We start from the raw sequence: 27,660 nt of genomic DNA, 5'->3' as shown, positions 1-27,660 counted from the left end.
ATTCTTCAAAGTAGCCACACAAGTATTCCTTAAAATAGAACCTTTATTATATAAAAATGCTTTTGATACAAAAATTGTCACAAGTGTAAATAACACAACACAGGTTTGTTTGGGGAGCATCTACATACTGGCACAATGAAGTACAGCTGGAGTTGTCCCTGTCCAGTAAGGACATGGCTTGAAATGGGCTGGGCAGCAGGTTGTGTTGTGGAGGTCTGAGGAACCTGTACAACCTCTCCGCTAGAAGCCAGAGGTGTCCAACATACAGATGGAAGCCTGACACTTTCGATCATATGATTTCATTTCACTTGTCAGCACCATGGTTAATTGCCTATATACAAATGGCAGAGAAAAAGCTCAGAAAACAAGCACGAGGTATGAATTCAAAATACATTTCCCTCTTTATGTAATTTTACATTCACTGTTCACATTTCTTAACTGGTTGGATAGTTCATTTAAGGAAGTGCTCAGTTTGGCAACATTGTCAATCTTCAAAGTGAGACAATATAATGGAGCCATGATTTTACAGGTGCATGATATTCACCACTCTGAAATTCAATCTATAAGTTGAAAGGTATGTGAAGATAGTGAGGGTTTCACTACAATTGAATCATCTACAGTTTTCAAACATGGTTTACAAAAGATCGAATAGCTTTTACTGAACTACAGACATTTGTCTCATTGATAAAAGCTGAAATATCAACAGTATTATTGTTTCAATAAATGGAAATAGTCAGTCTAGTATGTCACATGGACATTGTATAAGAGATTCATGATCGAGTTAAGGTTGTGCAAAACCTTGTCATTTCTGGTTGATAACTGCATCAACGATGAAGCTGCTCTTATGAGTTATTCCATAAGGACTCCTTCAAAACAATTAACATGTATACATACTGTTCTACACAAAAAAATAATAACGTTACTCACTGAAACAGCTTAATGATCTATTGTCTAATTGTTTTGTTGGGTGTTCTCATAATTCAGAGTAAAGTATATATGTACAGTAGCAGCAAACACATTTTTGGTAAACTCCAAAACAAAGACATGCTCGGGATCATTTCAATTAATAAGAGCATTTCATGGCTGTTGTGAAACATTTCTTATTTACTTAATTACAAATATTTACAATTTGTTTTGTTAATGGTAATGTGGTTGGCCACATCACCAGTGTAACATTTTGAATGGAGTATTTTCTCAAACCAATATTGGTGACCACCTTGTTCAAATTTCACTGTAAATTGGTACGTTTGAAGGAAGTTCTAAAGTACGTGGCTGAAAAAACCCGAAGAATTATCAAAGGCCAATAGAATAGTCAAATTGAAAGTCTTCTAATTAGGAGGATACTCCATCTGAAACGAGGGTGGGAAACATGAAAAATATAGACAAGTGATACAATTCACTGTACATTGTCACACTTGATCTGGCCCTATTCCATCCCCACCTTAACCCATGGCAATCAGTGGAAATGAATAAAATATAATTCTCATTTGTTTATATTTAAAATTATTTACAGACATGGCTATTTCCCCGGGTGTCATGAAGAGTCAGTGCATGGTGACGGGGGTGGGGGACAGAGGTGAAAGTAACTGCGCTCTGTGGATGGAGAAGGGGGGCAGCTCTCCTCTGCTGATAGGTACTGGCTCCGGGGAGTGGGGGGAGGAGGGTAAGGGTCAGAGTCTGAGTTTAGGTCCATGTAGTACTTGTTGCTCTTCCAACGACTTGTGGTGTAGTCGCTGTCACAGACGTCAGTGCTGCATGGGGTGGTGGGGGGTGCCACACCGCGCATTAGATAAGGCCTTTCAGGAGCAAGCATGGAGAGAAAATACTTTTTTATTTCACAACAGCAAAGAGGTGCCAATTTGCATCAAGCTGACTGTTGCATAATACAAAGAGAGAAACTGATCAAGTGTTTCTCATCTCTTACCTGTAAGACCTGGTGGTGGAGGGACTGTTAGAGGAGTAGAAGATCTCTGCATTATACAGGGAGCGATCCGTGGCTGGAGAGGGAGGCGGGTTGAGCATCTGCAAATACAAAACCCTTACCCATTCAATTACAAACTTAAGTTTTGAGATCATCAAGTGTCCAGTAAAGTTCAAACAGGAGAAAATGTACATTCCCCCCAGTTTTTAGAAATAATGTATGAGAGACACCGCGGAGAGGATGGGTGTTGGGTTCCTAAGAGAGGGCAGAGAAGTTGGGTACATACCTGTGGATAAAAGGTTCCCTTAGTGCTGGAGGAGCTGCTGGAGGAGGCCCCTGTTACATGGTTCCTGTCATAGAGTGGCGCCCCACTACAGCTGCTCCCCATCAGACTGACAGAACTCATCATAGACTTCCCACACGAGATACCTAAGAAACAACAAAACAGTCAAATACAGTGACAACAACTACCTGCTTCAGCATGTAAATACTATCCTTTCACAGTACAGGCCATATCTATACACTCATCCATTTGATCTTTAGTTTTCAGTGTTGTGTAATAGCCAACCTTTACCTGTGAAGGTTCCGTGCTGTGAACTGCTGGGTGCGATGAAGTTGAGGGGTACGTGTGAGGTGCCACTGATGTAATCGTGGGGGAAGGCTCCGTTGGGACCTTTGTAACGGCGGCACACCACCCGCTGGCACACAAAGTACATCCCTCCCATCACAAACACTGACAGGATGATGCCAATGACTGGGCCGATGGTGCTGGTGTGAGATGGTGATTGAACGTCGCTTGACGGGGGGGTGAGGAATTCTACAAGACGGGCAAAGACATTACAACAGGTTTAACGGACTGCTGCCAAGTATGAGTAGTCGGTTATATCAATGTGATATTGTAGATGGATTGACTGGTTTCTCCTTACTGAAAAATATGACAATAGTGTAAATTCTGAACTCCCTTGATTTTCTCATGTGACTGAGTGAAGTTAAACACACCACAGAAGAGCTCGTCAGAGTTGTCAGCACAGTCATTGTAGGAGTCACATTGCTGTTTCTTGAGGATGCACTGCTTGTTGTTGCAGCGGAACTGGTTGGGCAGGCATATGGCTGAGGGGAGGAGAGCAGAGCAAAGTCCACGTTAAAAGACTTGGCATGGCTTATCATCAAATCAATACAAACAAGGTTGCTGATGGTGGTGATAGTACAATCTCCCAGTATTAAATGTCAACTGCCCTTTAGGCCATTTAAATTCAGAGAAATTGATTCTATGTGGCATCTATGAAGCATAGAACACATTTATTCTAGTATAAAAATTAACCACAAAGTGTAAATAGCATCATTTGTCAGTCCATCTTGTCCAAAACTGAGTTTTGTGAGTTCGTCGCAACTTACTGGAGGGTTGGGTATGATTACGATCGTGCCCACTAACACGAGAGAAGCAGCTGTGTGCACTCCAACCATAGCAGCCAGAACTTCCAGACAGCGAGACAGACCTGCCCATTACACAGCGCCTCTGACTTGTTTACATAAGACAACACGTTGCCAATGTTATGTTGAAATAACTCTTGGCCCTAAGCCCTTTATGGAGTGGCCACATGCTGATGTATTTGACCGTGTCAATCACTAACGCCTGACAACTTTTGGAGCAAAATGAGAATCGAGACAATCAAAGCGCATTTGTATCCCAACTGCAACTTGTCAATATTCCAAAACCCACTGACTAGTTTTCCATGCACATTTTTTAACTTGAGAAACACTGGACCAAACACCTTAGCTAGATGTAAAATTGCGCGACTAAGCTAAAATATCTAAATTAATTACAGATTTCTCTTAGATTAATTCAATTTATTTTGAGGAAGTGGCTGTTGCTACGGTGAATCAGGAGGGACAAACAACAGTACCTGCAAGGGTACGATATGGGAACATACCACGCCCACATCCAAGATAACTATCATTTAGTCATGGCCGCTAGCATTTCTTAATGAGCAATCTTCAAAACGAGGTCAAATCAGGAAGTGCAGTCGCCCTTTAATCCCTATGACATTGGTGTGTGTTTTACTGAACTGGAAGTGTTTTTATTTATTTTATTTCACCATTATTTAACCAGGTAGGCCAGTTGAGAACAAGTTGTCATTTACAACGGCGACCTGGCCAAGATAAAGCAAAGCAGTGCGACAAAACGCACAGTCAATAACAATATAAAAATCTGTATACAGTGTGTGCAAATGAAGGAGGTAAGGCAATAAATAGGCCTGTGGCGAAGTAATTACAATTTAGCAATTAACATGAGTGATAGATGTGCAGATGAGGATGTGCAAGTATAAATACTGGTGTGCAAAAGAGCAGAAATACTAATATTGGATGAGGTAGGTAGTTGGATGGGCTATTTACAGATGGGCTGTGTACAGCTGCAGCGATCGGTAAGCTGCTCTGACAGCTGACGCTTAAAGTTAGTGAGGGAGATATCTCTCTCTCTCTCTATATATATATATACAGTCGGGCAAAAAAGTATTTAGTCAGCCACCAATTGTGCCATTTCTCCCACTTAAAAAGATGAGTGGCCTATAATTTTCATCATAGGTACAGTTGAACTATGACAGACAAAATGGAAGAAGACAATCACATTATGATTTTTAATGAATTTATTTGCAAATTATGTTGGAAAATAAGTATTTGGTCAATAACAAAAGTTTCTCAATACTTTGTTTATATAGACTTTGTTGGCAATGACAGAGGGCAAACGTTTTCTGTAAGTCTTCGAGGTTTTCACACACGGTTGCTGGTATTTTGGCCCATTCCTCCATGCAGATCTCCTCTAGAGCAGTGATGTTTTGTGGCTGTTGCTGGGCAACACAGACTTTCAACTCCCTCCAAAGATTTCTATGGGGTTGAGATCTGGAGACTGGCTAGGCCACTCCAGGACCTTGAAATGCTTCTTACAAAGCCACTCCTTCGTTGCCCGGGCGGTGTGTTTGGGATCATTGTCATGTTGAAAGACCCAGCCAAGTTTAATCTTCAATGCCCTTGCTGATTGAAGGAGGTTTTCACTCAAAATCTCACGATACATGGCCACATTCATTCTTTCCTTTACACGGATCAGTGGTCCTGGTCCCTTTGCAGAAAAACAGCCCCAAAGCATGATGTTTCCACCCCCATGCTTCACAGTAGGTATGGTGTTCTTTGGATGCAACTCAGCATTCTTTGTCCTCCAAACACAACGAGTTGAGTTTTTACCAAAAAGTTATATTTTGGTTTTTATCTGACCATATGACATTCTCCCAATCTTCTTCTGGATCATCCAAATGCTCTCTAGCAAACTTCAGACGGGCCTGGACATGTACTGGCTTAAGCAGGGGGACACGTCTGGCACTACAGGATTTAAGTCCTTGGCGGCGTAGTGTGTTACTGATAGTAGGCTTTGTTACTGTGGTCCCAGCTCTCTGCAAGTCATTCACTAGGCCCCCCCCCGTGTGGTTCTGGGATTTTTGCTCACCATTCTTGTGATCATTTTGACCCCACGGGGTGAGATCTTGCGTGGAGCCCCAGATCGAGGGAGATTATCAGTGGTCTTGTAAGTTTTCCATTTCCTAATAATTGCTCCCACAGTTTATTTCTTCAAACTAAGCTGCTTACCTATTGCAGATTCAGTCTTCCCAGCCTGGTGCAGGTCTACAATTTTGTTTCTGGTGTCCTTTGACAGCTCTTTGGTCTTGGCCATAGTGGAGTTTGGAGTGTGACTGTTTGAGGTTGTGGACAGGTGTCTTTTATATTGATAACGAGTGGAGGACAGAGGAGCCTGTGAGAGCCAGAACACACACACACACACACACACACACACACACACACACACACACACACACACACACACACACACACACACACACACACACACACACACACACACACACACACACACACACACACACACACACACCTCCAACTTCAGCAAATTCTTTCTTTTTTGCAAATTATTCCAGTCATTGGCAGCAGAGAACTGGAAGGAAAGGCGGCCAAATTAAGTGTTGGCTTTGGGGTTGACCAGTGAAATATACCTGCTGGAGTGCGTGCTATGGGTGGGTGTTGCTATGGTGACCAGTGAGCTGAGATAAGGCAAAGCTTCACCTAGCAAAGACTTGTAGGTGACCTGGAGTGGTGGGTAGTATATGGGGCTTTGGTGACAAAACGAATGGCACTGTTATAGACGGCATCCAATTTTCTGAGTAGTGTGTTGGAGGCTATTTTATAAATTACATCGCCGAAGTCAAGGATCGGTAGGATAGTCAGTTTTACGAGGGTATGTTTGGCAGCATGAGTGAAGGAGGCTTTGTTGTGAAATAGGAAGGCAATTCTAGATTTAATTTTGGATTGGAGAAGAGTTTACAGTCTAGCCAGACACCTAGGTATTTATAGTTGTCCACATATTCTAAGTCAGAACCGTCCAGAGTAGTGATGCTAGTCGGGCGGGTGCGGGCATCGATCGGTTGAAGAGCATGCACTTCCTTTTACTAGCATTTCACTTCTTGGTGACGGGGCAGTATTTTCACATCCAGATGAAATGCATGCCCAGATTCAACTGCCTGCTACTCATCCCCAGAAAATAAGATATGCATATTATTAGTAGATTTGGATAGAAACACTGAAGTTTCTAAAACTGTTTGAATCATGCCTGTGAGTATAACATAACCTATTTAGCAGGCAAAACCCAGAGGACAAACCATTCAGATTTATTTTTGGGGGGTCACTCTTTTCAATGGGTTTTCATTGGGAATCCAAATTTCTAAGGGACCTTCTTGCAGTTCCTATCGCTTCCACTGGATGTCAGTCTTTAGAAATTGGTTGAGGTTATTCCTTTGTGTAAGGAGGAAGTACGACCATCTTGAACGAGGGTCACATGAAGTGTACTGTTAGTTTGAGGTGCGTGACCAGAAAGCATGCTTCAGTTTGTTTTCTTCCTGTATTGAACACAGGTCATCCAGTCTTCAATTTGATCGATTATTTACATTAAAAAATACCTAAAGTTGTATTAAAGCAGCATTCCCCAAGAGAGGATGACTTTCACTTTAGCAGTGATAAATTCATGAACTTCTTTGAGGAAAAGATTATGATTATTAGAAAGCAAATTACGGACTCCTCTTTAAACCTGCGTATTCCTCCAAACCTCAGTTGTCCTGAGTCTGCACAACTCTGCCAGGACCTAGGATCAAGAGAGACGCTCAAGTGTTTTAGTACTATATCTCTTGACACGATGATGAAAATAATCATGGCCTCTAAACCTTCAAGCTGTATACTGGACCCTATTCCAACTAAACTACTGAAAGAGCTGCTTCCTGTGCTTGGCCCTCCTATGTTGAACATAATAAACGGCTCTCTATCCACTGGATGTGTACCAAACTCACTAAAAGTGGCAGTAATAAAGCCTCTCTTGAAAAAGCCAAACCTTGACCCAGAAAATATAAAAAACTAATCGGCCTATATCGAATCTTCCATTCCTCTCAAACATTTTAGAGAAGGCTGTTGCCTTCACTGCCTTCCTCAAGACAAACAATGTATACGAAATGCTTCAGTCTGGTTTTAGACCCCATCATAGCACTGAGACGGCACTTGTGAAGGTGGTAAATGACATTTTAATGGCATCGGACCGAGGCTCTGCATCTGTCCTCGTGCTCCTAGACCTTAGTGCTGCTTTTGATACCATCGATCACCACATTCTTTTGGAGAGATTGGAAACCCAAATTGGTCTACACGGACATGTTCTGGCCTGGTTTAGGTCTTATCTGTCGGAAAGATATCAGTTTGTCTCTGTGAATGGTTTGTCCTCTGACAAATCAACTGTAAATTTCGGTGTTCCTCAAGGTTCTGTTTTAGGACCACTATTGTTTTCACTATATATTTTACCTCTTGGGGATGTTATTCGAAAACATAATGTTAACTTTCACTGCTATGCGGATGACACACAGCTGTACATTTCAATGAAACATGGTGAAGCCCCAAAATTGCCCTCGCTAGAAGCATGTGTTTCAGACATAAGGAAGTGGATGGCTGCAAACTTTCTACTATTAAACTCGGACAAAACAGAGATGCTTGTTCTAGGTCCCAAGAAACAAAGAGATCTTCTGTTGAATCTGACAATTAATCTTAATGGTTGTACAGTCGTCTCAAATAAAACTGTGAAGGACCTCGGCGTTACTCTGGACCCTGATCTCTCTTTTGAAGAACATATCAAGACCATTTCGAGGACAGCTTTTTTCCATCTACGTAACATTGCAAAAATCAGAAACTTTCTGTCCAAAAATGATGCAGAAAAATTAATCCATGCTTTTGTCACTTCTAGGTTAGACTACTGCAATGCTCTATTTTCCGGCTACCCGGATAAAGCACTAAATAAACTTCAGTTAGTGCTAAATACGGCTGCTAGAATCCTGACTAGAACCAAAAAATTTGATCATATTACTCCAGTGCTAGCCTCTCTACACTGGCTTCCTGTCAAAGCAAGGGCTGATTTCAAGGTTTTACTGCTAACCTACAAAGCATTACATGGGCTTGCTCCTACCCACCTCTCTGATTTGGTCCTGCCGTACATACCTACACGTACGCTACGGTCACAAGACGCAGGCCTCCTAATTGTCCCTAGAATTTCTAAGCAAACAGCTGGAGGCAGGGCTTTCTCCTATAGAGCTCCATTTTTATGGAACGGTCTGCCTATCCATGTCAGAGACGCAAACTCGGTCTCAACCTTTAAGTCTTTACTGAAGACTCATCTCTTCAGTGGGTCATATGATTGAGTGTAGTCTGGCCCAGGAGTGGGAAGGTGAACGGAAAGGCTCTGGAGCAACGAACCGCCCTTGCTGTCTCTGCCTGGCCGGTTCCCCTCTTTCCACTGGGATTCTCTGCCTCTAATCCTGTTACGGGGGCTGAGTCACTGGCTTGCTGGGGCTCTCTCGTGCCGTCCCTGGGGGGGGGGTGCGTCACCTGGGTGGGTTGATTCACTGTTGTGGTCGGCCTGTCTGGGTTGGCGCCCCCCCCTTGGGTTGTACCGTGGCGGAGATCTTTGTGGGCTATACTCGGCCTTGTCTCAGGATGGTAAGTTGGTGGTTGAAGATATCCCTCTAGTGGTGTGGGGGCTGTGCTTTGGCAGAGTGGGTGGGGTTATATCCTTCCTGTTTGGCCCTGTCCGGGGGTGTCCTCAGATGGGGCCACAGTGTCTCCTGACCCCTCCTGTCTCAGCCTCCAGTATTTATGCTGCAGTTGTTTATGTGTCGGGGGGCTAGGGTCAGTTTGTTATATCTGGAGTACTTCTCCTGTCCTATTCGGTGTCCTGTGTGAATCTAAGTGTGCGTTCTCTAATTCTCTCCTTCTCTCTTTCTTTCTCTCTCTCGGAGGACCTGAGCCCTAGGACCATGCCCCAGGACTACCTGACATGATGACTCCTTGCTGTCCCCAGTCCACCTGGCCATGCTGCTGCTCCAGTTTCAACTGGCCTGGGCCCTAGGACCATGTCCCAGGACTACCTGACATGATGACTCCTTGCTGTCCCCAGTCCACCTGGCCATGCTGCTGCTCCAGTTTCAACTGGCCTGGGCCCTAGGACCATGTCCCAGGACTACCTGACATGATGACTCCTTGCTGTCACAGTCCACCTGGCCATGCTGCTGCTCCAGTTTCAACTGTTCTGCCTTACTATTATTCAACCATGCTGGTCATTTATGAACATTTGAACATCTTGGCCACGTTCTGTTATAATCTCCACCCGGCACAGCCAGAAGAGGACTGGCCACCCCACATATGCTCTCTCTAATTCTCTCTTTCTTTCTCTCTCTCGGAGGACCTGAGCCCTAGGACCGTGCCCCAGGACTACCTGACATGATGGCTCCTTGCTGTCCCCAGTCCACCTGACTGTGCTGCTGCTCCAGTTTCAACTGTTCTGCCTTATTATTATTCGACCATGCTGGTCATTTATGAACATTTGAACATCTTGGTCATGTTCTGTTATAATCTCTACCCGGCACAGCCAGAAGAGGACTGGCCACCCCACATAGCCCGGTTCCTCTCTAGGTTTCTTCCTAGGTTTTGGCCTTTCTAGGGAGTTTTTCCTAGCCACCGTGCTTTTACACCTGCATTGTTTGCTGTTTGGGGTTTTAGGCTGGGTTTCTGTACAGCACTTTGAGATATCAGCTGATGTACGAAGGGCTATATAAATAAATTTGATTTGATTTATTACAAAAGTAGTACAGGTAACTTTTGAGATATTTTGTAGTCACATTGAGCAAGTTGGAACCTGTGTTTTTCTGGATCAAACGCGCCAAATAAATGGACATTTAGGATATATATCGACAGAATTAATCAAACAAAGGGACCATTTGATGTTTATGGGACATATTGGAGTGCCAACAAAAGAAGCTTGTCAAAGGTAAGGCATTAATTATTTTTATTTCTGCCTGCAGGGTTGAAATATGCTTTCTATTTGTTTACTATGGTGCTATCCTCAGATAATAGCATCGTTTGCTTTAGCCGAAAAGCCTTTTTGAAATCTGACATGTTGGCTGGATTCACAACAAGTGTAGCTTTAATTTTGCAATTTGCATGTGTGATTTAATGAAAGTTTGATTTTTTTATAGTAATTTATTTGAATTTGGTGCTCTGCATTCCTCCCTGCCTTTTGGCCAGATGGGACGCTAGCGTCCCGCATATCCCAGAGAGGTTTTAAGAGCAGTTAGAGGTGTTGTATGGCATTGAAGCTCGTTTGGAAGTTTAAGTGTCCAAAGAAGGGCTAGATGTATACAGAATGGTGTTGTCTGCGTAGAGGTGGATCAAAGAATCACCCGCAGCAAGCGCAACTATTGATATATATGCAAAGAAAAGAGTTGGCTCAAGAATTGAACCCTGTGCCAACCGATAGACTGCCAGAAGTCCGGACAACAGGCCCTCCGAGTTGACACACTGAACTATCTGACATGTAGTTAGTAGTCATTAGAGAAACGAAGGCTGTTGAGTCTGCCGATAAGAATACAGTGATTGACCGAGTCGAAAGCCTTGGCCAGGTCAATGAAGATGGATGCACAGTACTGTCTTTTATCGATGACGGTTATGATATTGTTTAGGACCTTGAGCGTGGCTTAGGTGCACCCGTGACCAGCTCTGAAACCAGATTGCTTAGCGGAGAAGGTATGGTGGGATTCGAAATGGTTGTTAATCTGTTTGTTCACTTGGCATTAGAAAGGCAGGGCAAGATGGATATCGGTCGAATCTCAGACGATACGAAAGGTAGGTTGAATAGACTAGTAATAGGGGCTGCAACAATGGCAACAGATCATTTTAGGAAGAGAGGGTCCAGATTGTCTAGCCCAGCTGATTTGTAGGGATCCAGATTTTGCAGCTCTTTCAAAACATTTGGGTGAAGTGGGTGGGGGGGCTTGGGCCAGTTGCTGTTGGGTTAATTTATTTTCAAACCCGGGGGGATGCAAAGCTGTTGGCCAGGGTTGGGGCAGCCAGGTGGAAAGAATGGCGAGCCGTAGAGAAATGCCTATTGAAATGCTTGATTACCGTGGATTCATCAGTGCTGACAAGTGTTTCCTAGTCTCAGTGCAGTTGGCAGCTGGGAGGAGGTACTCTTCTCCATGGACTTGTGTCCCAAAACTTTTTTGAATTAGTGCTGCAGGATGCAAATATCTGAAAAAGCTAGCCTTTGTTTTCCTAACTGACTCTGTATTGGTTCCTGACATCCCTGAGAAGTTGCATATCGCGGGGACTATTTGAAGCTAGTTCAGTACTCCACAGGGTGTTTTTGTGCTGGTCAAGGGCAGTCGAACCTGGAGTGAACCAATAACTATAGATGTTCTTAGTTCTACATTTTTTGAAAGGGGCATGCTTATTTATGGTGAAGAAAGCACTTTTAAAGAACAACCTCTCATCATCTACTGACGGGATGAGGTCAACATCCTTCCAGGATACCCGGGCCAGGTCGATGAGAAAGACCTTCTCGCAGAAGTATTTTACAGTGATGAGGGGTCGTCGTTTGACCGCGGACCCATAACAGACGCAGGCAATGAGGCAGTGACTGCTGAGATCCTGGTTGAAAACAGCAGAGGTGTATTTGGATGGCAAGTTGGTCAGGATGATATCTATGAGGGTGCCCATGTTTCCAGATTTGGGGTTGGACCTGGTAGGTTCCTTGATCATTTGTGTGAGATTGAGGGCATCTAGCTTAGATTGTAGGACGGCTGAGGTGTTAAGCATATCCCAATTTAGGTCACCTAGCAGTACGAACTCTGATGATAGATGGGGGGCAATAAATTCACATATGGTGTCCAGGGCACAGCTGGGAGCTGGGGGGGGGTATATAACAAGCAGCAACAGTGAGGGTCTTATTTCTGGAGAGATGGATCTTTAAAAGTAGAAGCTCTAACTAAGACCTGGATAGTATGACAAAAACTCTGCAGGCTCTCTACAGTAGATTGCAATTCTGCCCCCTTTAGCAGTTGTGTCTTGTTGTAATTGGGGATGGAAATTTCAGAATTTTTGCTGGCCTTCCTAATTCAGACACGGCTAGGACATCAGGGTTGGCAGAGTGTGCTAAAGCAGTGAATAAAGCAAACTTAGGGAGGAGGCTTCTGATTTAACATGCATGAAACCAAGGCTTTTACGGTTGCAGAAGTCAACAAATGAGAGTGCCTGGGGACACACAGGGCCTGGGTTAACCTCTACATCACCAGAGGAACAGAGGAAAATTAGGATGAGGGCATGGCTAAAGGCTATAAGAACTGGTCATCTTGTGCTTTGGGAACAGAGAATAAAAGGAGCAGATTTCTGGGTGTAGTAGGATAGATTCAGGGCATAGTGTACAGATGGGTATGGTAGGGTGCCGAGTACAGTGGGGGTAAACCTTGGCATTGAGTGACGAGAGGTTTTGTCTCTGGAGGCGCCAGTTAAGCTAGGTGTGGTCTGCGCATGTGTCGGGGGTGGGACAAGGGGGCTATCTGAGGCATGTTGAGCAGGACTAGGGGCTCTGTAGTAAAATAAAACGAGAGCTGCCCTAAACAGTATACAAGGCATATTGACATTCGAGAAAGGCATAAAGCAATCACAGGTGTTGATTGGGGGAGCTAAGGCAACAACGGGTAAACAGCTAGAACGACAACAACAACGGGCAAATGGCAATGAATGGGCAGAGAGGATCAGTTAGCTACACACAGGGCCTGAGTTTGAGGCTGGGGCCGACAGATAAACAACATGAAGTACTGTGTTAATGAACAGTCCAGCAGTCATCAGCTGTGTAGCCGAGTGATCATAGGGTCCAATGAGCAGCAATAGATGAAACAGGGAACCGTTCGGTAGTCGATTACTATGCTAGGCGAGCGGGAGACACGGCTTTCAGGAAGCATAGCGTGCCCGGGCTAGCAGATGGATCATCACCAACATCCACGATTGAGAGCACATCGGCTGAATTATGTCAGCAGACCAGTGGTGATGGATTGGTGGGGCTCAGTGTCGACAAAGGGTACAGGCCAATTGGCAAGAGAGGTATTGTAGTTGGTGTACTTCGTTTGCTAGCCGGGAGATGGGCCTAGCTCGAGGCTAACTGGTGCATGCTTCTGGACAAGGGCGTCCACTACAATAGCCACTCAGTAGCAACTAGCTAGCTGCGAAGATCCGGTGTAATGGTCCAGAGCTTGCGGCAGGAATCCAGTGATGTAGTGGGAAAAAAATAATGTACAGCGAAATATCAGCAGACTGGCAAGTATTATCTGGGCTAAAGCGTCTGGAATCCGAGCTAAAGGTAAAGTCCGCAAGCAGTGGCTAACAATGACTAAATAGCTAGTAGCTAATTAGCTGGCTAGCTGCTGATGGAGGTTCCAGTTATAAGGTCTAAAAAATAGCACATCCATAACACATTGGGTGAGGCGGGTTGCAGGAAGGTATATTTAATTTGAAAATTTAAAAGAGTGAAATGTATACAAGAACCGAAAGACTATATTTACATTGGACTAAAACGTCTTACATACTACCAAGATGGTGCAGCAGTATGTATCAATATTGTGCATAAAGTCAGTTGAGTGAACGTACTGTCACAGTCCTGTTCATCGGAGTTGTCTGCGCAGTCTGGCTCTCCGTTGCAGCGTAGCTGAGCATCCACACACTGGCCCTTGTCACACTGGAATTGGATTGGCGAGCACACAGGGCAGTTCTCCTCGTCGCTGTTGTCATCACACTCAGCAACGCCGTCACAGCGCCATGCCATGGGGATGCAGTCAATGTCGCCCGTGGCACAGGTGAACTGCTCTGTGGAACAGGTGGGTGGGTCTGAAGTGGGAGGAGTTTAGATTCAGAGCCAATGCCTAGTGTAAAACTTGACTTATTGTGTATCGCACATCATTATTGAATGTGTTACAGCAGCAGCTGTACCTCCACAGATGAGCAGGTTGGGCAGCAGGACCAGGTGCATGGGACAGGAGCAGCGAGGTGTCCGGTCTCCTTTGGCAATGCAGATGTGTGAGCAGCCTCCGTTGTCATGGGAACAGGGATGAGAAGCTGTGGAGAAGAGGAAGGAGAAGACGTGGACATTGAGTTTTTGCCCCTGGAGAGTAACGGAAATCTGTTGTAGTAAAGCACTGCATCACACATTGTTTTCCAAAAGAATTGGTATCTGCTGAGGCAATAGAAAGTGGCTGAACACAGGCCCCTCTAGGTGCCTTACCAAACTCTGTAGGGTCCATGTCTTCCACAGCGTGAATGCTGGTGAGGTAGGCAATGCGGCCCTGGATACGGGTCCTCTTCTCCCCAATCAGCTTGTCCACCCTCTCGATCATCTGCTGCTGTCTGTCGATCCAGTACAGGTGCTCCCCCAGCACTGTCAGACCCATGGGCTGCAGGATGTTAGAGTCCTGGAGGACGATCCGATTGGCTCCTGGGAGAAGGAAGAGGAATGACCTCAGAACAAGGGTAGTATACACCAAACAATAGATATCCTATATCTCACATCAAAGACGGTGTATCCTCCCAAATGCATTTATTTTCAGACCCTTAGGTCTTCCTTCTTAAATAGAACACATAGGTATATAGGTATAAATATAGACACCATCACTAAAACCAGGTTGACTAATATTCAATAACTGTTGCCAAACATGGTCTGCCAAAATAAAGACACTTTCTTGTATAACTTTACAGTCTGATGGTGCATAAATGGCCTGGAGAAATCAGTCTGGATGCTGTATTGTTCATATCCAGTCCAGACTTCAAAGGCAGGGGGATTTATTTAACACTAGAAAGGCCAAGGGGATAATTTTGACCCAATGTGAATTGAAATGGAAATTTCCCTGCCATTTTAAAGTCATGCCCCCCCTCTGTTCTGGACTTCTCCTAAAATAAGTCTATTTAACACACATACAGTGTACAAAACATTAGGAACGCCTTCCTAATATTGAGTTGCACCCCCATGCATCCCCACTGTTGTGTCAAGTTGGTTGGATGTCCTTTGGGTGGTGGACAATTCTAGATACACACAGGAAAATGTTGAGCATGAAAAACCCAGCCGCATTGCAGTTCAACACTCAAACCGGTACACCTAGCACCGGTGTTAAAAACAGTTGTTTTGCACGAAAAAGTGACCTTTTCATATCATTGTAGTGTCACAGGAATTCTGATGTTTAAAAAACAACAACAACAAACACTTACCCTTGCCAAATAACTCTTAAGACTGAAGAGATGAGCCCTTTTTCAAAATATCACAATTCCATCTACTCCACAGCCTACAGTAACAAACTAATACAAATGCTATTGTGTTCTTCATGAACACAACCAAAGTATTATTTTCCCGATAGCATACATTAAATTGTATTTATTAGTATGTTGAGTCCAAATGACTCCTCATTGGCCTGAAGGGGGGTCCAAAGAGGCCAGGCTTTTCTAGTGTGAAGATGTAGGCTTTCAAACGTATTAGGAAGATGGGCAGACTATTTTAGACCACAAACTGTGTTTGGACTCGAGGAACATTGTGTCATTTTCCATGGTACTGCTGTGTACTACTGAGAATGAAAGATGTAAATAAATGCTGTCAAAACTGATAAACCATAGCAACAACAGCTTTTCAGATGATCAGCAGTGTTTGAGTGCTGACGTTCTGGATCTAGAAGGGCTGTCCACACTTCTTTAGCATTGGGACTCACCAGTGAGGTCACTGCTCTCAATGCGTTTCAAGTCAGCGTCCACCCAGAAGAGTTTCCCCAGCTTGTTGTCCAGGGCCAGGGCTACAGGCCGGATCAGACCCGTGGTGAACAAAGACTCCCGCTCTGTCCCATCCAGAGATGCTCCCTCGATCTTAGCAGAGCGATCCTGCATGGTCGTGAAATACATATACCTACAGGAGAGATGGAGGCAGTAAGAAAAAACAACGAAAAGCAGACATTTGAACAGTTGCTGCCCAACCTTAAACCACCAACTGTGTACAGGATTTTAGACATTAGTCAACATTGATATATATATATATATATATATATATATATATATATATATATTAATCACACTACAACATGGAAATCAGTCAGAGAGATTTACTGATAGATGGGAGATAAATAACAGTTGAGATATGTGTTTTGATGAGTGGGCAGGGCAGCCTGTATTGTACTGTATTGTACTGTGCTGGGTGTAGACAAGAGCGCAGGGCTGTTAAGTTGGCCCTCCTCCTGGAGGAGTAGAGGCTATTATCGAGCTGTGGGCCTTCCCGGTTTGTTATGTCTCACACCAGCTTCTATCAGCTCTGATAAGAACCTCCCTTAACACCTGTTTAGACAGAAGACTTGAAGGAAGAAATGCTATTGCGCAAACGCTCGTCTGTTTGTAATTTGGTTCTGCTTCTTCAAGTCAAAAGGGAACTATTTAAAAAAAAAATCAGTCTGAGTGTAATCAGTTGAAGTATTAATGTAATAACATAATGCTTTGAGTAAATGTAGAAGCCGTGACTTCAAGGGAAAGTGGGAGAAAACAAATGAACCCCACAGCTCTTCAACCTGCCTGTAACCTTTTGAGACTGTCTGTACTGAGCTCGACCAAATATCTTCAATGTCTATTTAGTGCTTTCCATGCCCATGGAGAGACAAGCAACTGAATGCAACTTTCAAATCGGATAAAAACAACTACAAGACCATGTCAAATTATCAAAATTGTCAAGCTGATTGCCAACAATATTCAGTTTGAGATTTTTGGGATTAAACGTCTCATGCTGATTAGTTTACTCCGGGTCACTCCTATGAGAGAAGTCACCTCCGCCACATCCAAGCCAAACCACATAGGAGAGCCCCAAATAGAACGGAACATGGAGGACGGCCGCATCGACAATGAGCATCACAATTACAGTGCAGCCTGCCAGGCCCTGACCTACGGCCCTGACCATACTACTGCACCACTGGAGAGGAGAAAGTAGTGAAGGCAGAACAGTAAACACAACCATCTGCTGCACACATGACCTGACATTCTCAGCCTCGTAGTTACTTGGGGCTGTGGTTCCTTCCCTGCCCTATCAAAGGAAAATAAACACTGTTCCACAGAGTCTCCTATGTCAAATTGTCAACACCACATCACTAAACACCTGATCACCCACTAATTACTCTGCTGCTTGGAGGAGTGCCACACCCAGTCCCTGATCTGCCCGCCAGCCAACTGCTATATTTACACACATACAATTGGCATCGCTCACTTGAAAATATTTCATAAGGGGACACTGAACTATTTTGGAAGTCCTGTTTATTTTCAAAAGCTTTCAAGTGAGTGAGGTCCCTCGGTTTTTCATTCCCAAGTCCACCACAATCGGGGTAGATTTGAAAACCGAGCCTGGGAGATTTTAAATAGAAATGTTGCCATCCCTAAATCCAGTTATTGAGTCAGTCTGCCTCTATCTGCACAAAAAACAGTTTCCTCGAGCTGTAACAGTATGAACCAGGCAGCACTTTGTTTTCCAGTCTCCTCTTTGATATAACACTCCCCCTTCCCTCCTCACCCTTTTTCGGGGTTGACTACAATGGCTCTGGGTTTGTCATGTTCATCTCGCAGCACCACGCCCACGGCATCTCCGTCCAGGCGCTGGAGGTTGATGGTATTGGTGGCCTCACAAGTCCAGTAGACAGTACGGCTGTAGGTGTCCAGGCTCAGGTCGTGGGGCTGTTTGTCAGGCTGCTGCTGGTGGGTGGAAGTGGTGGTCACCACCACTGACGACTGGAAGAGGATGAAGGAGATAGATATTAAATTAGAGAAAGGGCCTATAATTGTGAAAGGTTTCACACTGTCGACAAAAGATATGCGAGTGTTCAAACAAATGTATTTGTGCATGATGGCTGCACTGACGTCAATTAAATTAAGTTCTATAACTCCCTTAACTTTATATGCATGTAAACTAGAATATAATTGAAAAACATTAATATACACAATATACTATATGCATCTTAAGTGTGTATGTAAATATATGGTCCTCTTTATCAGCATGACTCACCTGTGTGCCATCGTCGCGGGCCCTCCTGATGTTCTGCCGCCCGTCCACCCAGTAGATCAGGTGGTCTAGGGGGTCGTAGCTGATGGCCCGGACGTTGCGGAGGACGTGGATGGGAAGGATGATGTCGGGGCTCTGCTCACCCAGAACCATGCGGCTGATTGAGGCCTTCTGGCTGAACAGGAGGAAGCTCGAGGGGGCTGGAGGGAGGGAGGGGTCAGAGGTTAACAGGCCCAATCCAAACATTTGAATCTCTCCATCTCGCTCACTCTCTCTGTCCCCTCCCTCTACATCTCTTCCTCCCTCTCTCCTACCAACCTTTCCATGACTCAGGATGTTGTAATCAGCTTAATATAATGCAGTAATCAGTGGTCCCCAGAAGCCAGGGAAGTATGCAGCAGTAAGAAAGAAAAAGACATGTAGGAACACAGGGCCTTCATCCCATGCCAAGACCAGAGGAATGCTCAGTCTGTGATATGTGCACAGCAACCTCCTTTCTAACACTTGTCCACATCAGGCCTCAGTGAAAGTCTGAGGTCAGCTCATGGAATGATTCAGACAGACACATGTTATGAGGTTTTGCATGGCCAAGGGCTGTAGACACACCTGGATTTGATTAAGACAATACATCCTTCTAGAGCAAAGACGTTGTAAAATACACTGACTCGCCTACTCTTAACAGAGAGATTCAATTTCCAACTTACAGTAAAATGTCCACAGGAGATTAGTGCATATGTCTCAAAACAGAATAAACTGACTGTACCAACACACTAAATACAACACTGAACCAAACTAAAAACATAAACCCAACAACCCCCTGTTAATGCCGGCCCTGGTCATTTCTCTACTCACAGCTGCAGTTCCTGCTGTTTGAGTCCAGGATGTAGTGGGAGGCACAGCGGCACTGGGAGCCGGAGGGCGACGCCAGGCACAGGTGGGCACAGTTGCCGTTGTTCTGGGAGCAGTCATTGGCACCGTCCTGGCGAGAGGAGTGGAAGACCAGGATGTCCATGACGTACTCCAGGCGTCCCTGGACCATGGTGCGGTTCAGCCCAGAGCGCTTGTCGGCCCGTTCGATGCTGCGCAAGTTCCAGTCTGTCCAGTAGATGTAGTCCCGGTACTGGGTCAGACCGAATGGATGAGGGAGGTCGTCAGCCACTATCTCCCTCTGCAGACCTGGATGAAACATGATTATCAATATATGGATTATTGAAGATCTGAGGATATTGATGTTAACCACAGCAATATGATATATTTGTACAGTAATATTGGGTGGAAAAGGAGAATGGACATGAATGAATATTGCTGTCAACCACAGCAATATTACAGAGTTTTATGCTCATCATGTATCATCAATCATAAACAACAGAGGGGTTGGAGAAGAGCTTGACTACTGTATGCGTTTACCTTGCATGTTGGTTGACTCTATCATACAGGTGTCCAGGTCGGTCCAGTAGAGTCTCTGGTCGATGTAGTCGATGGTGAGGCCGTTGGCTCTGCCCACTTTGTCCACTAGGGTAATTATGTTGCTGCCGTCCATGTGGGCCCTGGCGATCCTGGGCTTGCCTCCCCACTCTGTCCAATACATGTAGCTGAGGAGACACACAGAGCTGCTTTATACATAGTAGAACAAGCCCATATTAGAGGTCGACTGATTAATCGTAATGGCCAATTAATTATTGCCGATTTCAAGTATTCATAATAATCTGTAATTTTTGGACACTGATTATGGCTGATTACATTGCACCCCACAAGGAATCTGCGTGGCAGGCTGACCACCTGTTACGTGAGTGCAGCAAGGAGCCAAGGTAAATTGCTAGCTAGCATTAAACTTATCGTATTAAAAAATATTCTTAACATAATCACTTGTTAACTTCTTCGATATAGGGGGTGCTCTTTTAATTTTTTGATAAAAAAAACGTTCCCGTTTTAAACAAGATATTTTGTCACGAAAAGATGCTCGACTATGCATATAATTGACAGCTTTGGAAAGAAAACACTGACGTTTCCAAAACTGCAAAGATATTATCTGTGAGTGCCACAGAACTGATACTACAGGTGAAACCAAGATGAAATTTCAAACAGGAAATCGCCCAGATTTTGAAAGCGCTGTGTTCCAATGTCTCCTTATATGGCTGTGAATGCGCCAGGAATGAGCCTAAACGTTCTGTCGTTTCCCCAAGGTGTCTGCAGCATTGTGACGTATTTGTAGGCACATCATTGGAAGATTGACCATAAGAGACTACATTTACCAGGTGCCCGCTTGGTGTCCTCCGTCGAAATTATTGCATAATCTCCAGCTGCGTGCATTTTTCCATTTGCTTCAGAGGAGAAACCCAACTGCCACGAATGATTTATCATCGAATAGATATGTGAAAAACACCTTGAGGTTTGATTCTAAACAACGTTTGCCATGTTTCTGTCGATATTATCGAGTTAATTTGGAAAAAAGTTTGGCGTTGTAATGACTGAATTTTCAGGTTTTTTTCTTAGCCAAACGCGATGAACAAAACGGAGCGATTTCTCCTACACAAATAATATTTTTGGAAAAACTGAACATTTGCTATCTAACTGAGAGTCTCCTCATTGAAAACATCCGAAGTTCTTCAAAGGTAAATGATTTTATTTGAATGCTTTTCTTGTTTTTGTGAAAATGTTGCCTGCTGAATGCTAGGCTTAATGCTATGCTAGCTATCAATACTCTTACACAAATGCTTGTGTAGCTATGGTTGAAAAGCATATTTTGAAAATCTGAGATGAGTGTTGTTAACAAAAGGCTAAGCTTGAAATTAAATAAATATATTGGCTCACATTTGCGATTTTCATGAATAGTTAACGTTGCATTATGGTAATGAGCTTGAGGCTATGATTACGCTCCCGGATACGGGATTGCTCGACGCTAGAGGTTAACTACACATGGTTGATGATATTACTAGTTTAACTAGCTTGTCCGATGTAGCAAATAACCAATGCGGTGCCTGTTAATTTATCATCGAATCACAGCCTACTTCTCCAAACGTGTGATGATTTAACAAGCGCATTCGTGAAAAAAAGCACTGTCGTTGCACCAATGTACCTAACCATAAACATCAATGCAATTCTTAAAATCAATACACAAGGATATATTTTTTAAACCTGCATATTTAGTTAATATTGCCCGCTAACATGAATTTATTCTAACTAGGGAAATTGTGTCATTTCTCTTGCGTTCTGTGCAAGCAGTCAGGGTATATGCAGCAGTTTGGGCCGCCTGGCTCATGGCGAACTGTGTGAAGACCATTTCGTTTTAACAAAGATGGTAATTAATTTGCCAGAATTGTACATAATTATGACATAACATTGAAGGTTGTGCAAAGTAACAGCAATATTTAGACTTAGGGATGCCACCCGTTAGATAAAATATGGAACAACGTAGAACTTGTTCCCTGGGAATATTGAAGACTCATGTTAAAAGGAACCACCAGCTTTCATATGTTCTGAGCAAGGAACTTAAACATGAGCTTTTTTACATGGCAAATATTGCACTTTTACTTTCTTCTCCAACACTTTGTTTTTGCATTATTTAAACCCAATTGAACATGTTTCATTATTTTTTTGAGACTAAATTAATTTTGATGTATTATATTACGTTAAAATAAGTGTTTATTCAGAAATGCTGTATATATATATATATATATATATATATATATATATATATAATGACCAAGAAAAGCCGATACCAATAAATCGGCCGATTTTTCGGCTTTTTTGGGTCCTCCAATAATCAGTATTAATCATAATTGGTCGACCTCTAGCCCATATATCCCCAAACACTTGATGCCAGCCAAGACTATGTCTGCATTCCCAAACTAAGTCAATATGGACTGGTAAATGGCAACGGCCCCAGCAATGGGGACAATACCTGTAGAACTCAACCCAGTTCAGTATCTGAGAAAGGAAACCATGCTGAGGGTTAAGGCTAGGTGGTAAAAATGCATCAGAAGCCACAAGCATGACTCTTGACAGCTCCAGGACATGACTTCATCCTGCAGAGTGACATGTAAAAGCTGTGACATGTTGGCACACATGTATCAACTAACAACTCCTCACATGGAGGAGAAGTCTCCGTCTGTAAGGGTAGGGTAGGCAACATCACATTCGCCACGCTGACTCTCAACATGGGGGCTCCACAGGGGTGTGTGCTTAGTCCCCTACTGTTCACCCACGACTGCATGGTCACGCACTACTCAAACTCCAACACGATCATCAAGTTAGCTGACGACACGACAGTGGTAGGCCTTTTCACCGGCAGCGATGAGACGCCTACAGAAAGGAGGTTAGTGACTTGGCAATGTGGTGCCAGGACAACAACGTCAGAGACCAAAGAGCTGATCGTGGACTACAGGAAAGGGGGGGGAGCTGATCGAGAGCTGGTTGAGAGCTTCAAGTTCCTCAGTGTCCAAATCACTAAAGTACTTAAAATTGTCCGCACACAGTCATGAAGGCGCAACAGTACCTCATCCCCCTAAAGAGGTTGAAAAGATTTGGATTGGACCCTCAGATCCTCAAAAAGTTCTACAGCTGCACCATTGAGAGCATCTTGACTGGCTGCATCACTGCTTGGTTTGGCAACTGCACTGTCCTTGATCATATGGCGCTACAGAGGGTGGTAAGGACAGCCCAGTACGTCACTGCGGCCCAGCTCCCTGCCATCCAGGACCTCCAAATCAGGTGGTGAAAATTGCTAAAGACACAAGCCACCCAAGCCAAAGACTGTTCTCTCTGCTTACGCACGGCAAGTGGTACCAGAGCAACAAGTCTGACACCAACAGGCTCCTAAACAGCTTCTATTCCTAGGTCATAAGACTGCTAAATAGCTAACAAAATGGCTACACAGACTATCTGCATTGACCCTTCCATTTTATTTTTGCACTGACTCTGTGACTATACACTCACACAATTAAATGTATTCACACACAACATGCACACATTCATAATGACTCTACACACACGCATCACGCATACACACTGCTGCTACTACTCTGTTTATCTTATCTTCATATCCTTTATCATATCCTGATGCCTAGTAACCTTACCCCAATACATATCTACCTCTACCACACTGTATTCCTGCTCATTGTAACTATGGTATTGGCACGGACCATGAACTGACCCTGTATATAGCTTACTTGTGTTCTTCTTATTTCTATTTCTTGTGTGTTTTTGTTCGGCTATATTTTATAGTACTACTGATATTGATTACTGCATTGTTGGAAAGAGCTTGCAAGAAAGACTTCACTGTACATGTGCACGTGACTAAAACTTGAAAGCCGCAGTGCTGTGCCACTGATGCAACCTCACTACACTCCCTGCCTAAGAAAGTCAGAGGGAATAAATCATGCGAAGGGAATTCATCCAGCCAGACAGTCATCTCTATGGGTACTAGTGAACAGATGACGTCAGCCTAGCCTGGTTTCAGATCCGTTTGTACCGCCTTGCCATTCCAACTCCTATGGATATTCTCACACGTTCAAAGCTGTCAAGACAGCTCAAACCGATCTGGGACCAGGCTCATGCCAGTCAGACAGGTCTGTGAGTTGTGTCATGCAGATGAGCTGGATCCCAGTCAATCTTACCCATTGGCAGGGTTAAGGGCCAGGGAGCGAGGGTTGTCCAGGTCCTTACACACCAGGACCTGCCGGTATTGTCCATCCAGCCGGGCCACCTCTATGCGGTTGGTCCCTGTGTCGGCCCAGTACACGTTCCTGCCCATCCAGTCTACTGCCATGCCTTCTGGGTAGTCCAGCCCAAACTCGATCACATGCTCCACAGAGCTGCCGTTCATGAAGGCCCTGCTGATGGTCTGAGGGAGGGAGGACAGTGGAGTAGTCAGACACTTGTACAACAGTCAGGCACTGAGCTCAAAATGAACCAAAAAAGACTGGAGCTTAAATATAAATAAAACATCCCGATAGCTAAATTAACCCAGATGACAGAAAACAAACCCTAAAACGAATGACTAGAATAGAATGACAGAGAAAAGGAGTCATTCTCACCTTGGTGCTGACGTCAGTCCAGTAGATCCTGTTCTCGGAGACGTCAAAGTCGAGGGCGGAGGCCTCCTTGACCCCGGTGAGGGGGATGGCAACGTCGTTAGAGTTGGTCCCGAGGGAGATGGAGCGGATGTCAGCCCGGTTGGTGAAGAGCAGGAAAGCCTCGGGCACCACGCATGTCCTCATGTCACTGAGGAGCTCCAGGCCCATGGGACAGTCACAGCGCAGGCCCTGGGGCCGGTGGAAACACAGGTGGCTGCAGCCGCCATTATCCTCCACACAGCCGTTTGTGCCTTTATGAGGGAGAGAGGGACAGAGAGAGACATGGTCAGTTTAGCTGCAGCAGACCGGGAGGTCTGGTACTGTCCTCTTTATAGACTGTTTACAGCTGTCAGTTGTGATAATACATCATACATAAGAAAACATTTACCCTAGTAGTACTCAGAATAATTGCATACTTAATACTGTAGAACTTTAAAATAAATAAATATTTAACCTTTATTTTAACTTGGCAAGTCAGTTAAGAATGAATTCTTATTTACAATGACTGCCTACCCCGGCCAAATCCTAACGATGCTTCGCCAATTGTGCGCCACACTATGTCACTACCTAAACTCGGCAAAAAAAGAAACGTCTTTTTTAGGACCGTGTCTTTTAAGGATAATTCGTAAATATCAAAATCTTAATTGTAAAGGGTTTAAACACTGTTCCATGCGTGTTCAATGATCCATAAATAATTAATGAAGATGCACCTGTGGAACGGTCGTTAAGACACTAACAGCTTACAGATGGTAGGCAATTAAGGTCAGTTATGAAAACTTAGGATACTAAAGAGGCCCTTCTACTGACTCTGAAAAACAACCAAAAGAAAGATGCCCAGGGTCACTGCTCATCTGTGTGAATGTGCCTTAGGCATGCTGCATAGAGGCATGAGGACTGCAGATGTGGCCCGGGCAATAAAATGCAATGTCCGTACCGTGAGACGCCGAAGACAGCGCTACAGGGAGACAGGACTGACAGCTGATCATCCACACAGTGGCAGACCATGTGTAACAACACCTGCACAGGATCGGTACATCCAAACATCACATCTGCGGGACAGGTACAGGATGGCAACAACAACTGCCGGAGTTACACCAGGAACGCACTCACTCAGTGCTCAGACTGTCCGTAATAGGCTGAGAGTGGCTGGACTGAGGGCTTGTAGGCCTGTTGTAAGGCAGGTCCTCACCAGACATCACCGGCAACAACGTCGCCTATGGGCACAAACCTACTGACGTTGGACCAGACAGGACTGGCAAAAAGTGCTCTTCACTGACGAGTCGCGGTTTTGTCGCACCAGGGGTGATGGTCAGATTCACGTTTATAGTCGAAGGAATGAGTGTTACATCGATGGCCTGTACTCGGTGGTGGAGGGCCCGTCATGGTCTGGGGCAGTGTGTCCCAGCATCATCGGACTGAGCTTGTTGTCATTGCAGGCAATCTCAATGCTGTGCGTTACTGAGAAGACATCCTCCTCCCTCATGTGGTACCCTTCCTGCAGTCTCATCCTGACATGACCCTCCAGCATGACAATGCCACCAGCCATACTGCTCGTTCTGTGCGTGATTTCCTGCAAGACAGGAATATCAGTGTTCTGCCATGGCCAACGAAGAGCCCAGATCTCAATCCCATTGAGCACGTCTGGGAAACTGTTGTATTGGAGGGTGAGTGCTAGGGCAGCTGGTGGCCACACAAAATACTGACTGTTACTTTTGACCCCCTCTTTGTTCAGGGACACATTATTCCATCTCTGTTCTATGGAACTTTATGTCTCAGTTGTTGAATCTTATGTTCATAAATATTTACACGTTAAGTTTGCTGAAAATACACACAGTTGACAGTGAGACGATGTTTCTTTTTTTGCTGAGTTTAAATGAAACACACTTCTTACACTACTATAGCTGTGTACATCCAAATAACAATAAAACCCCATAATTTCCTCTTTCTCTTACCGGAGACCTCAGTGACTCTGGTGGCTTTGAGTCCCATGAGATCAGGCAGCTGGTCAATGATGATCTCTCGGATGGCGTTGGTCTTGTGGAACCTCTCGATGCTCCTCCTCTGCCAGTCCGTCCAGTAGATGTAGTCGCCCAGCAGCGTGAAGCCAAAGATGTGGGGTAGCTTGTCCTCCAGTAGGGTCATCCTATTGGAGCCGTCCACATCAATCACCTGGGTTTACGGAGAGGAGGGGGTTTTAATATTGATGGGCAACCCAAGCAGTATCTTTTGCCAAGTATGAGCAAAAAAGTTTGTCATTTCAGCACCCGTGGAGCAGTTGGGTGCTTTGCTCAAGGTCACAGTGGTAGGAAACGGCAACTGATAGGCATTTGTCTGATTAGGCATAAGCAATTGTCCAAGGAAAAGTTTGTCCTCCGGCTCTTGTTCTGTAACACACAAGCATCTACCCACACCCATAGATCAGGATTCCCCAATTGGCGGAAAGAAACTGGTGGGGATTTAATTTGGCTGCCAAAGTTTACTGACCAAACAAATATTTTTTTGTAAAAACAATAGCAAATCAAGTGATTTAATTTCAGAAATGTTCCACAGTATTCCCAAGCATAATATTGTATACAGAAGTTAGCAAGGTTTGAAATGGTGTTTTAGTCAAATATATCTGTCTGGGCTTCTTGCGGTCAATTTGCAGTCTACAAATTATTTGGAATTATGTCATGTACCCCCCCGACCATCCGCTCAAGAAAATTTAAAAAAGTATTGCGCCTGAATCTAGTTGATGATCCCTGCCATTGATGCTGTAGGCGTCAATATGAGTTATGACATCTAATTCCTGATAACCTGAGGTAAGGTACAATTTAAAACACACAAACAGGTCAGAGCAGGTTACTGACACTGGATAGAATGCACTGACAATAGTATTTCATAGAGTTGTTGAGAGCACTAATTTCAAGACTGTTTCAATGCCAAATCATGGAGACATTTAAAATCAATAAAACTCCATATGTAACTAACTGCAAACTGACAAGCTATTTATATTCAAAGATCACCATTAACTGTGGAGCATGACCGTCAATATCTCTATCTGGGGAAAAACAACTTCTGCTAAGTGGGAGACCGCACAAATAATCCTTATTCATGCAGAGTATATCATATTTAAATGAATAAATGTGACAGTATAGGATTCCAGTCACAAGGGTTGCATTAGAAAATAAAGTAAACGGATATAGGGAGTG

General features: G+C 44.2%; 1 protein-coding gene across 3 annotated transcripts in view; it reads right to left on the bottom strand.

The window, feature by feature from the left end:
* Positions 1–25: 25 nt before the first annotated feature.
* LOC118401369 (low-density lipoprotein receptor-related protein 5-like) overlaps positions 26–27,660 on the bottom strand; it is an 85,720-nt gene continuing 58,085 nt past the window's right edge. For all 3 annotated transcript variants that reach the window (XM_035798816.2, XM_035798817.2, XM_035798818.2), the window contains 16 exons: positions 26,422–26,638; positions 24,431–24,720; positions 24,011–24,237; positions 19,803–19,987; positions 19,248–19,571; positions 18,399–18,595; positions 17,910–18,124; positions 16,084–16,274; positions 14,616–14,825; positions 14,324–14,449; positions 13,985–14,221; positions 2,921–3,031; positions 2,496–2,738; positions 2,208–2,350; positions 1,925–2,022; positions 26–1,796 (listed from right to left, as the gene is read on the bottom strand). In XM_035798816.2, coding sequence (XP_035654709.1) covers positions 1,535–1,796; positions 1,925–2,022; positions 2,208–2,350; positions 2,496–2,738; positions 2,921–3,031; positions 13,985–14,221; positions 14,324–14,449; positions 14,616–14,825; positions 16,084–16,274; positions 17,910–18,124; positions 18,399–18,595; positions 19,248–19,571; positions 19,803–19,987; positions 24,011–24,237; positions 24,431–24,720; positions 26,422–26,638 — 3,276 coding nt within the window. In that variant the 3' untranslated portion in view covers positions 26–1,534. The remainder of the gene's footprint in view (positions 1,797–1,924; positions 2,023–2,207; positions 2,351–2,495; positions 2,739–2,920; positions 3,032–13,984; positions 14,222–14,323; positions 14,450–14,615; positions 14,826–16,083; positions 16,275–17,909; positions 18,125–18,398; positions 18,596–19,247; positions 19,572–19,802; positions 19,988–24,010; positions 24,238–24,430; positions 24,721–26,421; positions 26,639–27,660) is intronic.

Source organism: Oncorhynchus keta, chromosome 22 (assembly GCF_023373465.1).
Source record: "Oncorhynchus keta strain PuntledgeMale-10-30-2019 chromosome 22, Oket_V2, whole genome shotgun sequence".
Taxonomy (NCBI): domain Eukaryota; kingdom Metazoa; phylum Chordata; class Actinopteri; order Salmoniformes; family Salmonidae; genus Oncorhynchus; species Oncorhynchus keta.
Note: the sequence above shows the minus strand (reverse complement) of the source record. Positions and strands in the feature narration are given on the sequence as shown.